Source organism: Alligator sinensis, unplaced genomic scaffold (genome assembly GCF_000455745.1).
Source record: "Alligator sinensis unplaced genomic scaffold, ASM45574v1 scaffold768_5, whole genome shotgun sequence".
Lineage (NCBI taxonomy): Eukaryota > Metazoa > Chordata > Crocodylia > Alligatoridae > Alligator > Alligator sinensis.
Genome location: NW_005841991.1, coordinates 1463671 through 1483994, shown reverse-complemented (window position 1 = coordinate 1483994; position 20324 = coordinate 1463671). Strand labels below are relative to the sequence as shown.

General features: G+C 40.1%; 1 protein-coding gene across 1 annotated transcript in view; it reads left to right on the top strand.

Moving 5' to 3' along the window:
• The window catches only part of GPHN (gephyrin), a 400537-nt gene that overhangs the window by 204523 nt on the left and 175690 nt on the right, over positions 1 to 20324 (top strand). Inside the window, exon 9 of the mRNA XM_025201357.1 lies at positions 11623 to 11757. Within this exon, the coding sequence (XP_025057142.1) occupies positions 11623 to 11757 (135 nt within the window). The remainder of the gene's footprint in view (positions 1 to 11622; positions 11758 to 20324) is intronic.

The following is a 20324-nucleotide window of genomic DNA, read 5'->3' as shown; positions in this document are numbered from 1 at the left end:
CGATCTCCCCCAGCCTAAACAACCTACTCTATGTCCTTGGTTAGATAAAATACTTTTTCAGAACACAAAGCTGTTCCTGAAGTAGAAAATGCATAGTAAAAGTTCAAGGGATCTCTGCTGGACATGGCTTCCAGCCCTACTTCTGTCCCTAGAGGTTTAGCCAGGTGCCCCTGAAACAAGGGGTGCTTATCAAGGTGAAGAGCCCATTATGGACAAATGCACTGTTTGTAGATCCTTCTCTAAGAGGACTCAATCCTCTCCTTTACCTCATTGGAAGCTTGATGTGCTTGGCTTCCAATCCTGGCCAGCCCACGACTGATCATGTAGACCAAAGCTGTCCAACTGGCAGACCATTGGCTGCATGTGGCCTAGAAGGGGTTAATGTGTCGCTTCCTGAACTCCCATCCGGCTGCCACTCCCCTCCATCACTTCAGTTGCAGCAGCAGCCAGGATCCCCAGACTACTCTCCCTCCTCCGGTTTCTGCTTCATCCTCTCATCCCAGAGGGTAGGACAGCACTGCACAGCCCACAGTGCTGAAGGAGCCTATGTAGCAGGGGAGCCCACAACCAGAAAAGCTCAGAGCAGGGGCAAAGGCACTCTCATGGTGCTGGTGCAACAGGGGGTGCAAATGCAGCATGTGGCCCAGCAGGCCATGGGTAATGTGGTATGTGGTCACTGCTGGTGTAGCTTGCATAGCATGCAGGCCCAAACACTTAGAAATAGACAGCCCTGATTTAGACTAAATATTCTCCAAAAGTGCTGTCAGCTACTTTTCCTTCAGCTGTTCCTTCTATGAAGAACTGAAGCTCAGAGTAAGGAAACCTTGGAAGACCTGGAAGGAAGAGAGGTTCTAGTCTACAGCCTGTTATCAAAAGCTCCTAAGAGTCCAGCTGTTTGGAGCTTAAGAGTGGGTGAAGACCCGGAAAGCATTCCTGAGCAACCAGAGGGATTCTGATAATCTTACTCTGACTGACAAGGTTTCTGTTACATCAGCTGGAACTGGTCCAGCTTGGATGCTGCTGACAGATGTTCAGTTAAAGATACAATGAGATCTGATCCACAATCCCAACAGTTGTTTCTCCTGCTATGCCACACGTGCATAAACCCAAATGTGCATGGCAGGAGGAATGGTTGTAGGATTGGGAATCAGATCTAAATCACAGCATGTTGCTGGTGCAGGGCAACAGCAAATAGCAAGCTGGGGGCTCAGTGGTCCCGTGGCTGGGTGTGCTGGTCAGCTGATCAGTGCTCCCAGTTGTAGGACTGCATTGGAACCCTTTAAGATTCTGGTGCGCTTGTGTGAGCAGGAATACCAGTCTCCTGTGGCTGGAAGCACCAGCGCTCCCACCCATGACTGGAAGCACCACTTAGCTGACAGTGCTTCCAGCCTCTGGAGCATACTGGAGCCTTGAGGGGCTCCAGTGCACTCTTGAGACTGGGAGCACCAATCTACTAATTGGTGCTGGCCACACATTTAATTTAAGGTGCGATGGGAGACTAACCACAAAGTTATTACACAAAATATGTATAATAACTTTGTGGCTGATTCCCTGTTTTATCATGCCATTAACTGAATGAATATGTGGCCAGGTGACCACTTACGGCGTGATTAACTGGTTAATCATGTCTTAAGTTTTAAGTCTGTTAGAGATGTGCAAAATGGGCTGTATTTAATTTGGATTTGGATTTGGCCCGAATTGGGGGCAGTGATTCGATTCATTGATTCGGATCACTGTCCCAAATTCGATTCAGCCGAATCTGAATCTGAAGATTTGATGCTGATTCAGAGAATCAGGGATTCGGACATAGACACAGCTTTAAATGTTTTCTCTACGTAGCTTGATATACCAGGCGTGGCTCACGAACGCTGCGATGCTGGCATGGATGAAGCATCCCACAGGAGCATGGGAGAGCCACCCGCATGCTCAGCGGCGAACCCAAAAGTGGACCGGAAGTGCTTCTGGTCCACTTCCAGGTCTGCTGCTGAGCATGCTGGGGAGCCCCCCGCACTCCTGTGGGATGTTTCATCCACCCCACCATCGTAGTGGTCATGAGCCTCCTCGTACCTTTCGGTATATAGAAAAAACATTTAAAGCTGTGTCTATGTCAGAATCGCCAAATCTTTCCAAATTTATCCTAATCGATTTGGAGGGTTCCAATTTGATTTGGAGAGATTAAAGGGTCTCCTGATTCCATTCAGATTTGGAGAGTCCGGCACTGAATCGGGCCAAATCTCCTCTGAATCGAATCAAGGACTGAAGCTTCGCACAGCCCTAATGTCTGCCACTTCCTGGTTCTGTCTGCATCAGTTCACTTGCTGTCAGTAGTAATCACATCAGTACCAATGAGGCTAGTACTTTATGCTTGATCCACTCTAGCAACAATGACTCTAACATGAATAACATCACCATAGTCATACTCAATGCTGATGACTAGTATTAATGCTCTAAGTGCCATTAATTCTTCAGAGACATGCTCTGCTGCCAGTGCTGGATTGTCCTTTTCTGGCCCTATAGACAGAATGGTGAGTGTGTTTAAAGTTCTTTAAAAAAATAAAAATAAAAATAAAAGTTCTGTCTGGAGGCAGCAAGACCTCAGGTCCTTTTATTAAAGTCCTTATGGCATCCTTTTGGTCCCTGTCTTGATTCCTCCTTTCTGGGCGTTCCAGACTCTCATCTTTCCCTTCAACCTTACTTTGACACTGAGCTTTGAATCAGAGGAACTCTTCATTTGACTGTTTCAGCTTCTTTTTTGTACTCTTTTCTTCCCTCAATCAGTATGTAGTGTAATGTTAAATAACAACACACACTTATCTGTAGCATTCACCACATGGGCCCTTTATAAACCTGGATTTATTATCTATCTATCTATCTATCTATCTATCTATCTATCTATCCTCATATAAAACAATCTTAAACAGATTTCTTGATGCTCCATCCTGGTCCTTTAGCTTTATCTTCCACCACAAACATTTCTAATTTAATCTTATAGAAATTTCCCTAACCACCAGAAAAAGAAGGGCTAGGAGGGAAAAAAAAACAAGATCCAAACCCTACGAACTAAAAAAAACAGAGCTCCTACCATTCTCTCTTTGGGAATTCCATGTTTAGGAAAATTTAAAAACCTCATGTCACCTGAGAAAAATCAACTTTTTAAGGTGGGATTTTCAAAAAAATATCTGTTGAAAAGTAATGCTGCTTATCAAAACCTGATAAGCTTTTATAGGTTTTTGTTACTTTCTGGAAATATGCATTTGCTCTCTCTTACACCCATACATGTATACATAAACCCTGTCTTGTCATTTCTTTTACTTGTACATAGACCACATAGGCCTTATAGAAATGTTTTCCTTCTGCTGTTTCCTCCTTTTAAGTTATTAGTGTGTAGTGCTATAGAGACAATATCAATACTGTTTTTTGTCAGGCAGCACACTCCCCAGTCACAGTAGAGAATAACTCTCTTGTCAGTACACTTGCTGTCTAGAAACTAACCTATTTCTCTTCATGAGAACTAATAATGGGTGGTGTTAGCAAGCTGAGGTTTCTCGCAGTGGATATATAACTGCGTTGAATTATCATGCTGCACTCGTCCCCGTATTAAGTTTAAAAACTGTATTTTTTCCTGTCTATGCCCTGAATGTTATTTTGTTATAACTTGCTTACAGCTTTGTATAATATAGTAGTAGTCCAAATGAGCAAATAAACCAACTTATTTCTAATCTAACCTTATTCCTATTAAAGGAAACTAACCTATGCCTTAAGTGGTAACCCAGCCACATGTTGATTCAGTTAATGGCATGATAAAAAAGGAATAAGCCACAAAGTTATTATACATATTTTGTAGTAATTTGTGGTTGGTTTCCATCATGCCTTAAATTAAATGTATGATTGTATGAGTTGATTGGTGCTCCTAGCCTCAAGAGTGCACCAGAGCCCTTCAAGACTTCAGTATGCTCCCGAGGCTGGGAGCACCAGTCAGCTGATTGGCACTTCCAGCCATGTGAGTGCATGGAGCCCTAGGCTGGTGCTTCCAGCCACAGGAGACTGGTACTCCCATTCATACAGGTGCATCAGAATCTTAAAGGGTTCCAGTGTGGTCCCACAGCTGGGAGCACTGATCAGCTGACCAGCACACAGCCACAGGACTACTGGGCACCTGGATTGATACTTGCTGTTGCCCTACACCAGCAATATGGTGTCATTTGGATCTGATTCCCAGTCCCACAACCATTCCTCCTGCTATGTACGTGTGGATTTATGCACATGCAGCATGGCAGGAGATGCGATTGTTGGGATCATGAATCAGATCCCATTGTATCTTTAACTGACCATCTGTCAGCAGTTTCAGAGCTGCACTGGTACCAGCTGATGTACTTGTCAGTTAGAGTAAGATTGTCAGAATCCCTCTGGTTGCTCGAGGAACACTTTCTGGATCTTGACTCACTCTTAAGCTCCAAACAGCTGGAACCTCAGGAGTTTTTGATAACAGAAAGATCCAGAAAAAAGATACAAACTACATATACAGTAACTTAGTGGTTGTTTCATTGCATGTTCACAAAGGCAAAGATACAAGGAATAATTACTCCTGTGATGAAAATACCTATGGGCAGCATTTTCCTTTCCCTGTGCACTTCAACTGATTGCTGCCCCCACTGGAATCCTACTTGACTTTTATTTTCTCACAGGAGGAAATAATCTCTTTTCCATGCAATTCAGTGTTGAGTAGAGCTTTTAGTCTTTTTGTCACACAGAAAGGGGCTTTTGCTCTGAAAGAGCTACAAAAGCAGCTACTTGCCCTTAGGGAGTGAGATAAAGGGTAACCTCAGGTTGCTCTTGGGTAATCTCTGCTGACCAAAACTTCAGACAGAGCAGCCAGAGCCAGCTGCCTTCTGCCAAAGGGGGAGGTTCTTTGTCTTTTGAGGCCTTTGAGGTTAAAAGAGAACCTCACCATACTTAGCCGCACACATACTTTTACTGCAGAAGAATAAATGCATTTCCTCATTTGAAGTTCTACTAGGATTCCCTCTGTTGTTACCGCTTTATCAGAAATTCACGTCATATCACTTTCCCGAACCACAGACATTAAAAAGAAGCCTTTTAAATATAGGAAATAGCATTGTTCTGACAAAACGAAATCTATGGATGTCATCTACTTTATGTATTTAACTTCAGCATATTTAAGCAGGGACGCCAGGAGAGGATGAATGGGATGAAGGGAAAAGGAGTTTCTAGCTTCATACTCTGTACTGTTTGCCTGACCAGAATCTCTTTGTCCCTATTTGCCTTTTATTTGTACAGGCAATCCTCAGACTTATGACACAATTGGTTCCTGAAAACCACGTCTTAAGTCGAAATGTTGTAACTCGGAACCAATTTTCCCATAGGAAACAGTGTTATAAATGGGGAATTCGTTCCTGAACCAAGACCCAAGACCCTATTTTCACCAAAAATAACCCAGAATTTTGTACTAAATCAATTATAGATGAGTAATATAGCTACATTAATGTATTTATATTGTAAATAGCATTCACATTGATTCGGAAGGACTTCTTTGAGGAGACTTTGCTGGACTTTTTGAAGGGTTCTTGGCTGGAGTCTTCTCAGGAGTCTTGGCTGCAGGTTTTTCTGGAGTCTTGTCTCTTTTCTTAAAGAAAGTGTCCAAGGAAGTTTGGACAGATGTTCTCCAGGGAGATGGGTGCTGCAGGGAACTTGTTTGCTGGCATGGCTTGGCGTCAGATCCAGTGTTGTAAAGTTGAAACTGACGTCAGAAAGTTGAAACAGGGTGGCAATTTATAAAGGTTGTAACTCGAAACGTTGTAACTTGAAATGTTGTAAGTCAAGGACTGCCTGTATTAGCTCTCCAGGGCCCTTTTACTGCAAACCAGAACACTTAAGGAAGATATGGGTTGTTCACCATTACTGGAAAGGGAGATATCCCCAATTTAATTTTCCACGATGAATAGAAATTCTATTAATTTTACAATTTATAGTTTGAAATTATAGTGTGGGTTACTCAGGGTTGAAAGAGCCCTCGAAGACAGCATTTTAAAACAAAACTGCCAGGAATGACTGAAATGAAAAATGCTGTCAGTTCCAGAGTGCAGCAACAGAACAAGAAGCAATCCTTGTAAGGGGGTGAAATCCTCTCTTGTTATCTCATCTTTGGGGGATTATACCTTAGTTCACACATTTTTTACTCATTCAAGCTCTTGATTTCCATTTCTTTACAAAAAATTCAACACTCCTGTTCCTTAAAAGGATAAAATATTGTCTAAAATAAAATATGAAACCGGTTTGCTGGTTTTTAAGGTGGACTGGGTCAGAAACCAAAGTAAAAGTTTGTCACTGTAAAAGGCAGACAAGGTTCCTTGGGTGAATTTGATCTTTTATTAGACCAACCCAAATAGTTGGAGAATAGTTATTAAGCAAGCTTTCAAGTTCAAAAACCCTTCGTCAGGCTAAGGAAGTTTCAGCAGTTGGTGTGTGCTCTTCCTGAATGGAATGAAAGGTAAAGCACACACCAACTGCTGAAACTTCCTTAGCCTGACGAAGGGTTTTTGAACTCGAAAGCTTGCTTAATAACTATTCTCCAACTATTTGGGTTGGTCTAATAAAAGATATCAAATTCACCCAAGGAACCTTGTCTGCCTATGTCCTTAGACCAACACAGCTACAACCTACGTCACTGTAAAAGGACATTTTCAAAACAAAAATCATGAAGTATATTTAATGAGAGTACACCTCATTGTTTCTCGTCAGCATTGTGTGATGAAAAGTGAAAGAATTATTATTAGAAGTGAAATAATTTTCAGACTTGTCTTCCGACAAAATTTAGAACTTTGGCAATCCTTTAAGTCTTTATCAGGCAAAAGATTTCATCCTGTGTGGCACTCTGAACAAAGTCCTGAAAAAGTGTGTGACTCCAAACCCTAACTGGTTTCTGGTGTTTAAACCTGTTGACAGAGCTTAGAACCTCTTGTTTCTAATTAATTTATAGGATTTTTATGTTTCCTAGTTTTAACTTGTTCAGCTTCTGTTCTTCTGATAGTTAATTTCTAGGGTTTTATTTTTAATTTAGAAAAAAAAAATCTTTTTTAAGGCTTTGCTATCACTATGCAATTATGACTAAGGAAATAAGTCATCTGGCTTTAAAAGCTATTTTTCATATGCACAGAACATGTCTCTAGTGTACTAAAACATTGTGGGCACAGGAAATAACCTGCACAGGAAATTTTCATGATGCCAGAATATGACTCCATCAATAAATTCTTAAATATCAACCTGGAAAACATGGGAAGAGTTTTATTTTGTATTTCAGTCACTTCAGTGTAGTCCATTTAATATGTTTTTACATCCATCTTAATTAAATTAATATTCTTATTCCCTTGAGTCATACAGTTCTTTACTTACACCACATTTCAGTCTTCTACCCAGTAATTGCATTATGTTAAAGTTTGTTCCCCATGTGTCCGTATTTTTTCTCAGTAGACTAGAGTATTGTTGCTTATAGTCTGATCCCATGTGTTTGACATATTAAAATCGTACTGCTTTAAGGCGGTGACTTACCTGTAACTCTTAGTGGCAAAATTTGACACTGTCCACATTGCTGCATTCACTGTTTGCATTTTAGTGATAGTCTGTGATTTTCAAATTAAAACAAATCTGTTTCCACTAAACTTATTACTGATATGAGAAGGTCTTAAAAGAGGTTATTAGGATGATGAAAGGTAGGTCCAGGCCCCGCAGGCTCTTACCCTAACTCAAAGTTATTACCTGTTCCAGGCAATAAGAGTACTTTCCCTGATGTATGGGATTTCAGACCTCAATGTCTGCAGAAGGTGTTTTATTGTTATTATAATTAGGTTTCTAGTTCTTTGGGACTTCAGGGTTTCTTTCATTGCTCATAGCTTTCCCAACTGGCAATAGGATGAAAGTAACAAAGTTACAGGCAGTTTCAGAGGCAGAGTGGTTAAGGCTTCTCCATGCAACTCCAGATGTAAATTCAAGCCTCAGTCTAGACTTGTGCCAAAGGAACAACCCAGCTGTAAATCAGTACCCAATCAGTTACGCTGAGGAAACATGCTGGTAGGTGGCCAGGCATGATGCTAGTCACATCACTGTCTTCTGTGCTGCTGACTGCAAAAGATGGTGTGCCTTAACTATGCTAACCTGGTGGGCCTTCCAGACTCAGATGAACCATGGCTAACCAGCAGTCAGTTTCACTGATTCGGAATTCTGTATACAGCAGTTAAATTGGTCAGAATCATTTCCATTTAACCCTCCTGATACAAAAGAGTTGGGGATCCTCAGTCTAAACACAACCATGTACATACTATCCAGGATGGTAGCAGAACAGCAGAGAAATATTTAAAAATTGCAGAATCATGAATATTGGTGGAATTACAAAGTGAAAGAAAAATTCCATGTCAGGGTTGGAGAGAAGGGGCAGATTTAAAGAGATCCCCTTGCACTTTCTATAGCAAAGAGGATCCCTTCAAAGCGGCAGATTTAAAGAGATCCTCTTGCACTTTCTACAGCAAAGAGGATCCCTTCAATGGTCAGGAGGATGGGGTGGAAGAGGGAACTTTCTACCTTCCATCAGTCAGTGGAGGGAGGGAAGCTTCATATTTTCAGACACCTAGAGTTAAATTAATTAATTTCCTGGTATAGGTGCCAACACAGAAAATAAGATGAGGCAACTAACATTAAGATGTTGCCAGTTGTTTTGGTTTCTGGAACAGGCATCAAGGCTACCCTAACTTCCACCTTGTTGAAGTGATCCCAGTACGCTAATTCATGTGTAAAATCACTAGGGAAATAAGCATACCATATCAAGTATATCTTCCTGCCCCAATGCACATCCATTCTTCTTCTGGGTCTTCCCTAATCTGCCCCTACAACTCTCCCAACCTGTGCATCCTCTATGGCAAGACCTGTGCGAAGGGGGTATTCCCTAGGTGTCTTCAGCTTGCCTTGAATTTCTGCCTTCCTAACAACTGAGGATAGGGAATTTGGCTACTCACCAAGGCTTCATCTCAACCTGTTAACCACAAAATATTGTTAATGTGGCTCTATGAGTAATAATAGTTTTAGTTCTCTAAGTAGTGATACATTTACTTCTGGAAATTAGAAACAGAACTGTTAGGTTGCATCTACACATGCATTTGATCTGGGATCAGTTTACTCAGGAGTAAACAGTCCCAGGCAGGCATCTACATATGCAGGGAAGTAGGAACAGATTTGCTGCTAATGGCAGCAAATTACTCCCACTTCCCGAGGCCCTGAAATAGGCTTCTGCCCCCACCAGGGGGAGGTCTAGGCTCCCCTAGGTGCTAGCCCAGGGGTTAGCAGGTAGCACCGGGCCCCTGGGGGCTGCCTGCTGCTGGGGTGGGGAAAATGTCCCCCTACCCCAGCAACAGGGAGCTCCTGGCCCTGTCCCCCCAATCAGGGGCAGGGGACTTAGAAAGAGCCGTAGGGGAGGGGCATGTCCTAGCCTCCTGCCCCAGTGCACCGGTGAGGCAGCTAGCAACTAGCTTGCTGCTAGCTGCCCCAGTGGCAGATCGGGGCAGGGGGCTGGGACCTACTACCCAATCCCAGCAGTTCTTTTCAAGCCCCATGCCTTGATCACCTGATCAGGGCATGGGTATGGGACCTGCTCCTGACTAGGACAGCTCCCAGCCCCCACCCCCACCCCGCACTTGGGGCGGAGGCTGGGAAGCCTGTTCCCTGCTCAGCTCAACAAGTGTGGAACTGGGTGGGGAACAAGCTGCCTTGCTTCTCACCCACGTGTACACTTGTGAAGCTGAGCAGAGAGCAAGCTCCCCAGCCTCTTCCCTGCCCAGTTCCACACTAGCAGAGCCAGGTGGGGAACAGGTTCCCCAGCCCCCAGCAGTTGGGAGCTCCCAGTGCCAGCTCCATACTGCAAGGCTAGCACCGGGAGACCATTAATTCCCAGTGCCAGCTCTGCGACCACAGGGCTGGCACTGGAAGATAAGGATCGCCCAGCCCCCACTCCTTGATCACAATCTCAAAATGGGGGGCATGGAGCTCCCTGCTACCAAGGCAGACAGACATAGTCCCCACCTGGGTTCCGGTACAGAGCCTGCCCCAGCAGCAGGCAGCTCCTGGGGGCAGGGAGCAATCTCCCACACCCTGGTGAATGGCTGACTGGGAGCAGATTTTCTCCCGGTCAGTCGTCTACATGAGCGCAACTGTGCCATTACTATCTGACATTTGCAGATAGCAGATTTACTTATGATCAGTGAGGTTTACTGCATAGTAAGTATGTGCACATGTAGACGCACATGCTGACTTTGCAGTAAACTACACTACTGAGTAGTTAAGTGTCTCATGTAGATGTGCCCTTAATGTCTCATTGAGAAGAGAATTTGAGATGTCATTAAGCTCAAAAATGTCAAAATTGTTTTTTGCATGGTCAACTTTACACTATGTTGTCCTCTGCAGCGGTGGACTACTGAATGAATAATTTGAGGTAGCAGTCCAATTATAATAAACAAATTTGTATCTCTGGTTGGTTGGATCCAAATGTCACTTGGGGTCACAAATTTTCTATAATTTAATATTTTAGAAGCAAGACAATCTGCTTTTTAGATTCATCCCCTTATCTCTCTTCCTTGGTATTGGAGATAAAGTTGAACAAAAGAGAAGAAAAATTGAAATGGAATTTACTTGCACTGCCTTAAGCATGTAATTTAATACTAAGGCCAGCTCACCAGGAAATGTAAATTGGTACAACTCTTTTTATCTCACTGTAGTTATGCTGATTTACATCACCTGAGAACCTAGTTCTTAAACTGAAGTATAAAAATGAAAGACCAAGATCTAATCTGATATACAGAAAGAAAAGTATTTTCTCTTTCCCCTCCAAACTAGAATTCAGGGTTGATACAGATAGTTCATATGCTACTGATCATACTCTATCTGCTTCCTGGATAAATACAAGATTTCAGGTTTGAGAGGTGTCAACTTCTTTCACCAACATCAAATATAGTTTAAAGGGTTTTTTTTAGAAAAAATAAAACCTTGACCACATAAAACAAAAAATATATACTCATTCAGTCTTTGGCCTCTCCTCTTAGATAATCAGGGAGATCAATTACTACTAATACAGCAGTTGATAATTCTGATCATGTTACTAACAGGAAATCAATGGTTAGCCTAACTCCTTCTAGACAGGCAATGAAAGAACCATCACATGTGAGTAGTCTGGCTACTACTAACCTGTTAGTTGTTTTTTTTACTTCAGATCCAAAGACAGAAAACTCCATATTTTATTGTCAGTTCCTTGACATTTCCACATGTCACACCTATGACCTTTTAGTTATTGCATATTATAGCATGTCTGAGTGCAGTCATAGATTTTTCAAGATTCATTGTGGAATATTCTGTGCGTGCGCAACTGGCATATGACCTTATTCTTGTCAGTGGATTATTATTGAAAATAAAAGAAGACAACACTACTGCTACCAGAACAAAGAATTGTGATGTAGATTGCGAACCGAGGAATGGGGCAGTTTTAGATCTGAAAAGTTTTAGAATGAGGTGTAAGGTTTTTAAATAATTTTTAATTGGACTGTTAACTGCATCTCTGCTCCTATTCAGATTCCAGATTCCATCATTTCTCGTGGTGTTCAGGTGCTTCCGCGAGACACAGCCTCCCTCAGCACTACCCCTTCAGAATCTCCTCGTGCCCAGGCCACATCTCGTCTCTCCACTGCATCCTGCCCAACACCAAAAGTAAGTACAGTGCTTTGCCAGCTCTAAGCTCATATATTTATCTTTCTGATTAATATTTCCCTTCCTCTGGTGAAGGTTGGCTCGCATGCAAGATTATGTATTTCAGAATTACAGATGATTGAAAAATAGTGTAGTGCATTCCTACATAAATCATTATACAAATCATAGTGCAGGTCCAGCAACAGGTTACCAAAGGTCATATATAAAATTGCTGCTCCTCTCTGCCCATAGCGAAGCATATTGTGTATCTAAAAGTACGTATCTGCTGTTTTATATTATGATACTTATCATGAGTATAAGAATGTTAATCTTTTGAAAAATTTTTATCCATCGCCAAAGAGTCTAGATAAACCTAGATTAACAGGATTAAACAAGTAGTGTTTCTTCACCAAAATGGTCAGTGCACATTTCTAGCCTGGGCTGGGGCAGCTCTCTGCCTCAATAAAATATTGATGGATTTGAAACACTTTCAAGCCAACTTGTTTTGTTCTAACTTGGATACGTGCTGCCTGTTATTTGGAAACAACGCTAAATTGACTAGAAAGAAAGTTTTAATGCCAACCTTGTGGGATTATTATTCAGTTTTTGTAGGTCATTCTATACCGATTTAATTGATTCAGGTGAACCCCATTAATGTGCTTTTCGTATCATGCTTTAAATACAGTGAATTGGAAGCTAAGTGAATGGACTAGTTGCAAGGCTAGTAATGATTATGATCGCTTTCTGCAGAAGAGATCTCCATCTGTGTTCAATTAGAGATGTTCATGTTAAAGCTCTTGATACTAACATGTTAATAGATTTGTAGCAAATGGCAAACAATAACGTTCTTTGTAATCTAATTGATCATGATTCTTTGAGATTATTCTGCTTGCTAAGAAGATTGCACATATCTGGTAGTTCAGTTTTCTTGCCATCTCATTTCTTTTCTATCAGCAAATCGGATTGACCTGCAGCCACCCGTAGAACTGCCTGAATTTAGAATTTCTGACAGTTTTATGAACTACACACCTTGACTATAATAGAAAGGAAATGATTCTGATGGGCAACATACAATGAGTTTCACTGTACAACTCCTTTTCTTTAAAAGATATTCATTGAACTTTCTCCTTTGTTTAAGTAAGGAGTGTGGGAAGCCAAGGGTGAGCCTGGGTCATACAGTTCATTGGGAGGTTGGAGGGACAGAGCTTGAAGGTCAGGGGTCACAGGCACATAGTACAGTAGGCTGACATGCAGTGTAGTGGTGTTGGGGGACTGCCAATGCACAATATAACAAAGGGGTGCAAGGCACACAGTGCACGGGGTTCACAGTTGCGTGATGAGAGGGGAGCATCCATGGGGTGTGCAGTGTGAGGGACTGTGGCTCATACCAGTGCAGCCCCTGTTGATGTCACCCCCAGCCACTTTGAAGTTGGGCAGCCCTGGTTTAAGTATTTTCTTTCATTTTATTTCCTAAAAAAATTATCGTTTATCTAATGATTTAATTTAAATAAAGCCTTAAAAGATACTAAAAGACAATACACAGGACAGAAGTGGACTACAAAAAAAGAGAGAGAAACAATGGACATACTTTTTTCAGGAGCCACAAGCCCCAAGAACTAAGAATATCCTAAGAAAAGCACTTGTGGCCAATAAGAAGCATAAACAATAGGCACTGATACTAACAAAAGGCTTCAAATGAAGTCTAAGTAGCTAAAGCAAAATACCGCAAAGCAAAGGCGCATATTATGTCAGTTCTGAAACAGAATTGAAACCTCACTATGGGACTGTCTTCATGAGATACAAGATTATACAAGGAAACTGCAGAAAAATGTGAAGTAGGTGATGAAACAGGTTTTTCCATGGGAAGTTGTTTAGAATGAATCCCCCCAAAACAGACCACAACTTTGTCCAGTCAATTTATATCATGTTGGTCACTTCTTACCATAAAATCAAGTGCATTTTCAAGACAAGATTGAGGAGTGAGCACTTTTGAGAACACACAAGTTGCCATGCTGGAATCAGGCTAGTTGCCCAGCTTTTCTGACGGTATGTCTCCAATATTGGCCAGTCCAAGTTGCTTCAGGAGAAGGTTCAAGAAAACCCATCAGCAAGCATCTAGGGAATGACTTACCCTCTGGGAAATTCTTCTTAATTGCCTTAAATTAGAGATTAAATTATGCCTGGAAGCTTGAAGTTTTATACCCCTCACAAAGCTTGTGGCTTGTTTTAATACTTGCTAGAAAACTCTTGTTCTTCATACAGCTGCTAAATTCACAAGAAATAGAATTTGAATGTGTATCATCCTCAGGGATTATGTATGTTTCTAGGCATCATGTTTCTATTTCAGTATTTTCCTCTTGAAACCTGAATTTTTAAAAGAGCTTCATGAATGCATATTGCACTAGAGTTAATGTAAGGTAATAGAGTCAAAGAGGAAGTCTAATTTTGGATGCAGTTGATTTATTAGAGTCAGATATTTAACATTTTTATTTTTTTATAGCCCTGTTTTAGAAACTCTTTTTAGAATATAAAGAATCATAAACACATAGGGATTTTATCATATTATTCTCAGCAAAAAAATCTCACAATTTGCTTGATTTATAATTGTAACATGAGACTGGAATTGTAGTTTGGTAGTAAAAAAGTATTTGGAATTAAGACAGTAGATATATTTATGCAGTTCAAAATTATTGCATTTTTCTTTAAAATGTGCCACAGTCTCAGTGAGCACACGTACACATGTTCCCCACTGCACAGTTATTACTTTAGCAAGTACTAAATGACTGCGCAGTAACCTCTGGTGCCGTGCAGTCCCAGTGCCGCACAGATCATTTCCAACCATACTGCGCAGTAGCAATGAGTTTGTTGCTACCACGCAGTAGTGGCACTACAACTAGGTACATCACCATAGCTCGTCACTATGGCAATATAGCATCTCATGTAGACATGCCCAGTAACTCTCTGTGCTTTTATTACTGAATCTACCGTTTTAGGAAAAATTATAGGACCATCAGTTTAAATCAAATTTAGCAATAGAAATTTGTTGAATGAATGTAAACTAACAGGTGGCAGGTTACAAAGGGCAAGTGTGAATTAAATGGCATGGTTATTCAGTCCTGGTTGGGTAGTAAGGTAAGGAACAGTTAATGTCTCCTGAAGCTTATTATGTAAGCATGTAATTGTTTGGATCATATATGAACCTATAAAATATAGACAGGCACATTTAAAAATCAACCTTTTTTTTGTAAAAATATTATTTTTCTACATTTTTAGCAATTTCTCTCAACTTTCAGAAAAATTGCCTTGAAGCTGGTACTAAATATAAAATAGTAAACTCAACCTGGCTCTTTGGAATTGGTCTTCAAAAGTTCCCTTGCAGTCCTAAACCATTCTTCAGTTTTGTCCCCGAGTTGTTCCTATTTTTTGTTGGTGTTCAGGCCAGATTTCCATGGAGACTGTTGACATGGTGTCATGAATCTGTAATCAACTAAGTCCCTCCAAATCCTCTTTCAATTGATTTTGTAATTTTTTACATATATATCTATAGAGAGCATTTCTTATTGTGTAGACTGCATGCTGCATCGTCTTTCTTGAGTTCCATGCAAATATCAATATTTATAGTAGCTGGATATAGAAGTAGAGACAATTTAAGAGTTTTACTGATGGGAAGCCATGATAACAATCCTCTATTTTCACTTAACCACCATGAAATGGATGATAGTTGTAGATTTTTTTCAATTGTGCAATGTGCTTTAGAACTACATTAAATATTTCTATTTTTTCAGTGTATTTTAAGTAATGCGCTTAATACCCAAAGTCTGCTGTTTAGAATAATATCTGAGCAGTTTTTGCAGACTTCCGTATCATTCTTCTTAGCCAAATAAATTCAAAGACCTCATTATCATACTTTTCTCTGTGTTTTTGAATGGCATATTTACCAGCTTAAACATAATATTCCTTTCAGACAATGGAACAACAACATTAGAACCACTATATTTTCCCTAAAAGACTGCATACAGTCATTACTGAGTAATTTTTTTGTTTGACCATTATCTTGCATTGATGTTGATGTTGCTTTTAAGTTTTGCAGTTGTTTCTTTACTTGCAGGATCCAATAGTAGCCATGCAAATTAAAGTAAATCTGAAAGAATATATTCGGGCTAAATGTTTAAGTCATTCCACTCAATTCCTTGTTTTGTGATACAACAAAGGTGATGATATGACCATGAAAGAAAACTGTATCTTTTCAAGTTCAAGTCTTTACCTCTTACTTTTTTAATAGTATAACCAATATTTAAGGTTTTTTTTCCTTTTTGTATATCCAAGTCAAATAAAGCAGATATTGAAGACCTGCAAGAAAATCATGGCCAAGAATTTAAATTATAAACATGAATACATTTCAGTGAAATTAGTGGCAGCAAATATATTTCATTTGTGATATTTTCAAAACTATCAGTGTCCTGCTCTTGTATTTCAGTAGAGCAGATTTCATAAGAAACTGGTTTTCTATATTATTTGAGCTGGGCACAATTTTTCTCTCTTACTACTTCATTCTTGACAATATTTACAAGTTACTTTAGTAGAATCATCTATTTTCTTTAATCCACTTTCTTGTTGTCTACCCTTTTCTATATGTATAGACTACTAAATCAAATTCCTATGCTGATCTAGGGTAATGAGTTCACATTAGTTGTCCATTTACAGTAGTGATAGAAACTTATACTTTTACTAAGTATAATGAGAAACAACTATCTAGTGAAGTTACCACTGTGTGAAATGAGATACTAATTAAATAAATAAAAATATATAAATACTTTTAAACTAAAGCCAATTTTGATTTTATGCTTTCAGTTGAGTGTTTTGGTTTCTCTGTGCCACAATCTTGTTAACTGAAGGCATTAGCAGACTAGAATAGAGCTTTTATCAGTAAAGAATTGGGTTGAGGGGAATCTCTCTGTTTAGGTAATTTCATTTTCAACTTAAGAAAGGTCAGATTGCTTATTAGAAAATCTCACCAATTGGTAAAAGTGTTGATCAAGACAATAATTGGATTTAAGAGTGTATAACGTCCTTCATGGTTTATGCATTTTGTATAGACATGATTCCAAATAACACAAAGCAATACAAACAGGCTTACTTCTCCCAAGACTCCTATGTCCATGGTTTCACAGTTCTTGTATATCTTGTTTCTGGGATTTACAGCCCTCTCAGCTGAGGTTTCTTCCTGTTTCCCCTCCTTACTCCCAAACTCCTTGTCCCTGAAAGTACTGGCCTCTCAGATTTTTCATTCAACAGTGTTAAGATCTCTGTCTGCTCCTCGGCCTGAGGCAGAAGGTCCTATATGCAGTTGCAGGTAGGATATATTGTTAGAAGCATGTGACATACAATTATAGCTTGTAAGGCCAAAAGAGGTGCACTAGGATATGTTTCCCAAGGTTCAGTCCCCTGTTGCATGTAAACCCTCTTTCATCAGGTCAAGGGTTAGAAAGAAATTCTCATTTTCTCATAACTGCTTACTGCAGGGTTGCTAATGTGTTCCTATGAAATAGCTGGTACTGACTACTGCCAGAGATAGGATACAGAACTAAATGGGTTGCTAGTTGGATCCAGTATATCAATTCCTATGTTCCTGTGACAAATTACATGTTTTATTTCCTCTAAATTTTTCCACCGCATAACTCAGGAAGAACAAACAAGCCCTAGTTCAATGGAAAGGGGTGCTGAGAGTGTTCCTATCAGGGACAGAAATGAAGAGGACTTTTCTTCCAGCCTCCCTCTCCTAGCTGAGTAGTCTAATAAGTAGACTACATAATAAGGTTCTCTCGTTTACTTTTTCTGGGTGCATCTACATGTTCAATTAGTGTGGTGAGAGAAACTCTGGCGCAATTCGTGCTGGTGGTCAATAACTTCCATGCACAGCGTCTACACATGCACCCAGGACCACAGCAGCTTAAGCCAGGACAGAGCATCAGGCTTGGGGGTTTGGCCCAGGCTCCAGGTCACAGTGTTGGGCAACAGGAGGACAAGAGTGCCGAAAGAGCAGAACCATGTGCCTAGGAGGCAGGCAGGGATCTTGCCCCCTGCTGCCTGGGCTGACGGTGCAATTTATACCAAAATCAGTGCTTACACGTGCATTTAGATGCAGTTATTTTCTCTGCCATAAGGTAGTGCTGTCCCCAACAGTACTATCTCTCAGCAGCAAAAATTAGTTTGCTGCAGTCTAAAAGCATCGCATGTGTGGAGTGTGACACTTTACACTGCAGCAAATTAGTCTACTGTGCAGTTAAGTGCATGTGTAAATGCATCCTCCAACTCTTTGAATCTTCCATTCTTGGATGCACAGCTTGGGTAGCCCAGCTTCAGTGCAGGGGTGGAGAATATCCTTACACATAATAGCCTATATTTTGGATGGGTAGGACATTCTCAAAAAAGTCCACGATGTGGGTTTGAATGCACCCCAGCTAAGGAGGGTCTAAATATCAGGCCTTCCTTTTTCTGGGCAAGTTTTCTAACCATGACACTTTTATACAGAAGGCACAACCACTATTTCAGTATTGTAAAAGAAAAGAGTCCTGTACATTTCTTTCATTGAAGAGTTGTAGGTGCCTACTCAGGAATGGGTTGCAGACTCTTAATCCCAACTGCTCAGAGTCATCTGCTTTGGAGCCTTCATTTCAGATGCTTAAACTCCTTAGGAGGATAAGAGTTCAAATACACCTTGTGCATAGGATTTCCCGTTTCCTGGCTCTAAGTGGCTTTCTGGTCAGTGTACTGCTTTTTGGATCACCATTCTGAGGCACTTATCTATTTCCAAGCACACCATAGGGTGCCTTGGTCACTTAACTCTGGAGGCAGGTACTAAAATATTTAGATGGTGTAGCATCTAATTTATAGGTACCTACAACCTTTACTGGATCAGGTTCCTAGAACTTGCCTATTTTTAATTCATTATTAGGGTGTGATGCCCTAGGAAGTCATTGAGTTTTTGAGTCCTAACATACCTCACCATTATTTTACTTCACAGTTAAGAAGAGAGGCTATTAATAGAACAGACACATTATTTCCCAGAACATCAAGAGCAAAAGTCTATAGCTAAGACAGAAAAAAGAAAAACTGGATGTTTTGTCGTTTTTTGTTAAATCCTTAAATAGTAAAAGCAGAATGTACTAAAAATACTGAATTAGAAATAGAAGCTTTGTGTTCTCCCTGTAAGACAAGTTTTTTTGAACACCGCAATCTTTTTTTATACATTCATGACCAAAATAGGCCCATTGGTGAGTCTTTAAGGAACTACAATAAAAGCTTACATCACAGGGTTTATATTGAATGCTGAATTTTATTAAGGAGCATTTATTTGCTTGTGTTTACTTTTACTTCTTTTTTTAAAACATATATAAAAAAAAAGCATTTGCTTTCTGTGTCATTCAGACTGATTTAAATAGAAAAACTATGCCTCTTCTCCAGTTCACCGGACCTGGAAAATCCTGAAATCAGGTGTTTGCAAGTAAAAAAGCTCTCAGTTCCCCTTTCAGAAAAGAGAAGAATACTGACATATTTCAGCACTGTATGTTCCTGACAATTTGTACAGACCCCCTAAGGGTTTACAGGCAGGGTGAGAAAACCCTTTCACTAAGCAGAGAATTATCATCAGCTGTCTGCCCTCTTTACAGAAATTGCCAGGGAACCCAGCCAGGTGGAGAGAAGTAGTTTTCAGAAGAGCTAAAAGAAGAGTTTGCTTTTATATTTTAAGTGTTTCCCTTTTTCTCTCTCTCTTTTTGTTTTCCTGGCTGCCAAAAGCTGTTTGCCTTTGTCTAGGTATATCTTCTCATTTCAAAATACTGGCACTTTTTCTTCATATGTTCTAGTCCTGGCCGACTTGCTATAGTTTTTCCTTCTAAATAGATTTTTAACTTTCATGTTAGCTGTTTTTAGAAGCCCCTAATTATAATAGGTCTTGATTTTGGTTAATTGAAGAAGATACTGTTCTTCTAAGGAGCTCCCAAGCAATATTTTAAGCTATGAAAAGAAAATCCCACGCTGGTTTGCAGATTATATGAATGAGTATATATGATTATGTTTATATGACTAGTATAGTGCATCAAGATCAGAACTGAAAAGTAGCCATTTGGATTTTAACTTGCTGGACTCTGCATATGACAGTTGCTGTTGAAATACTCTTACACTTTAAAGCTAATAAAATGAAATATCTGAAGACAAAGTGTGTGCAGTCAGAGCTGGGGAAACCAAAACAGAGTTGCTCATTACATTTCTTCAGTAAATACCTAAAGATACTTTAGGAGAGCTTCTGATAAAGCCCAGTTTTCTACTCCATTACAAATTATTTAATGAGAATTAATTATTTACTTAATAATTTATTTAATTATTTTAATGAGTTGCACCTTATAGACCTCTTTCTCTGCTTATAAATTGTTTAATGTCAGTGCAACTCCATTGTGTAAAAGCGGTATAGTAGAGTATAGCTGTTTCATAGGCCTAGATCCACAAGGGAACTGAAGTGCCACATGAGCAACACTTGTCAGCTGACTCCTCCCCCTCCGCCCCCCCAGTGAAATCCTTATTTTGATAAC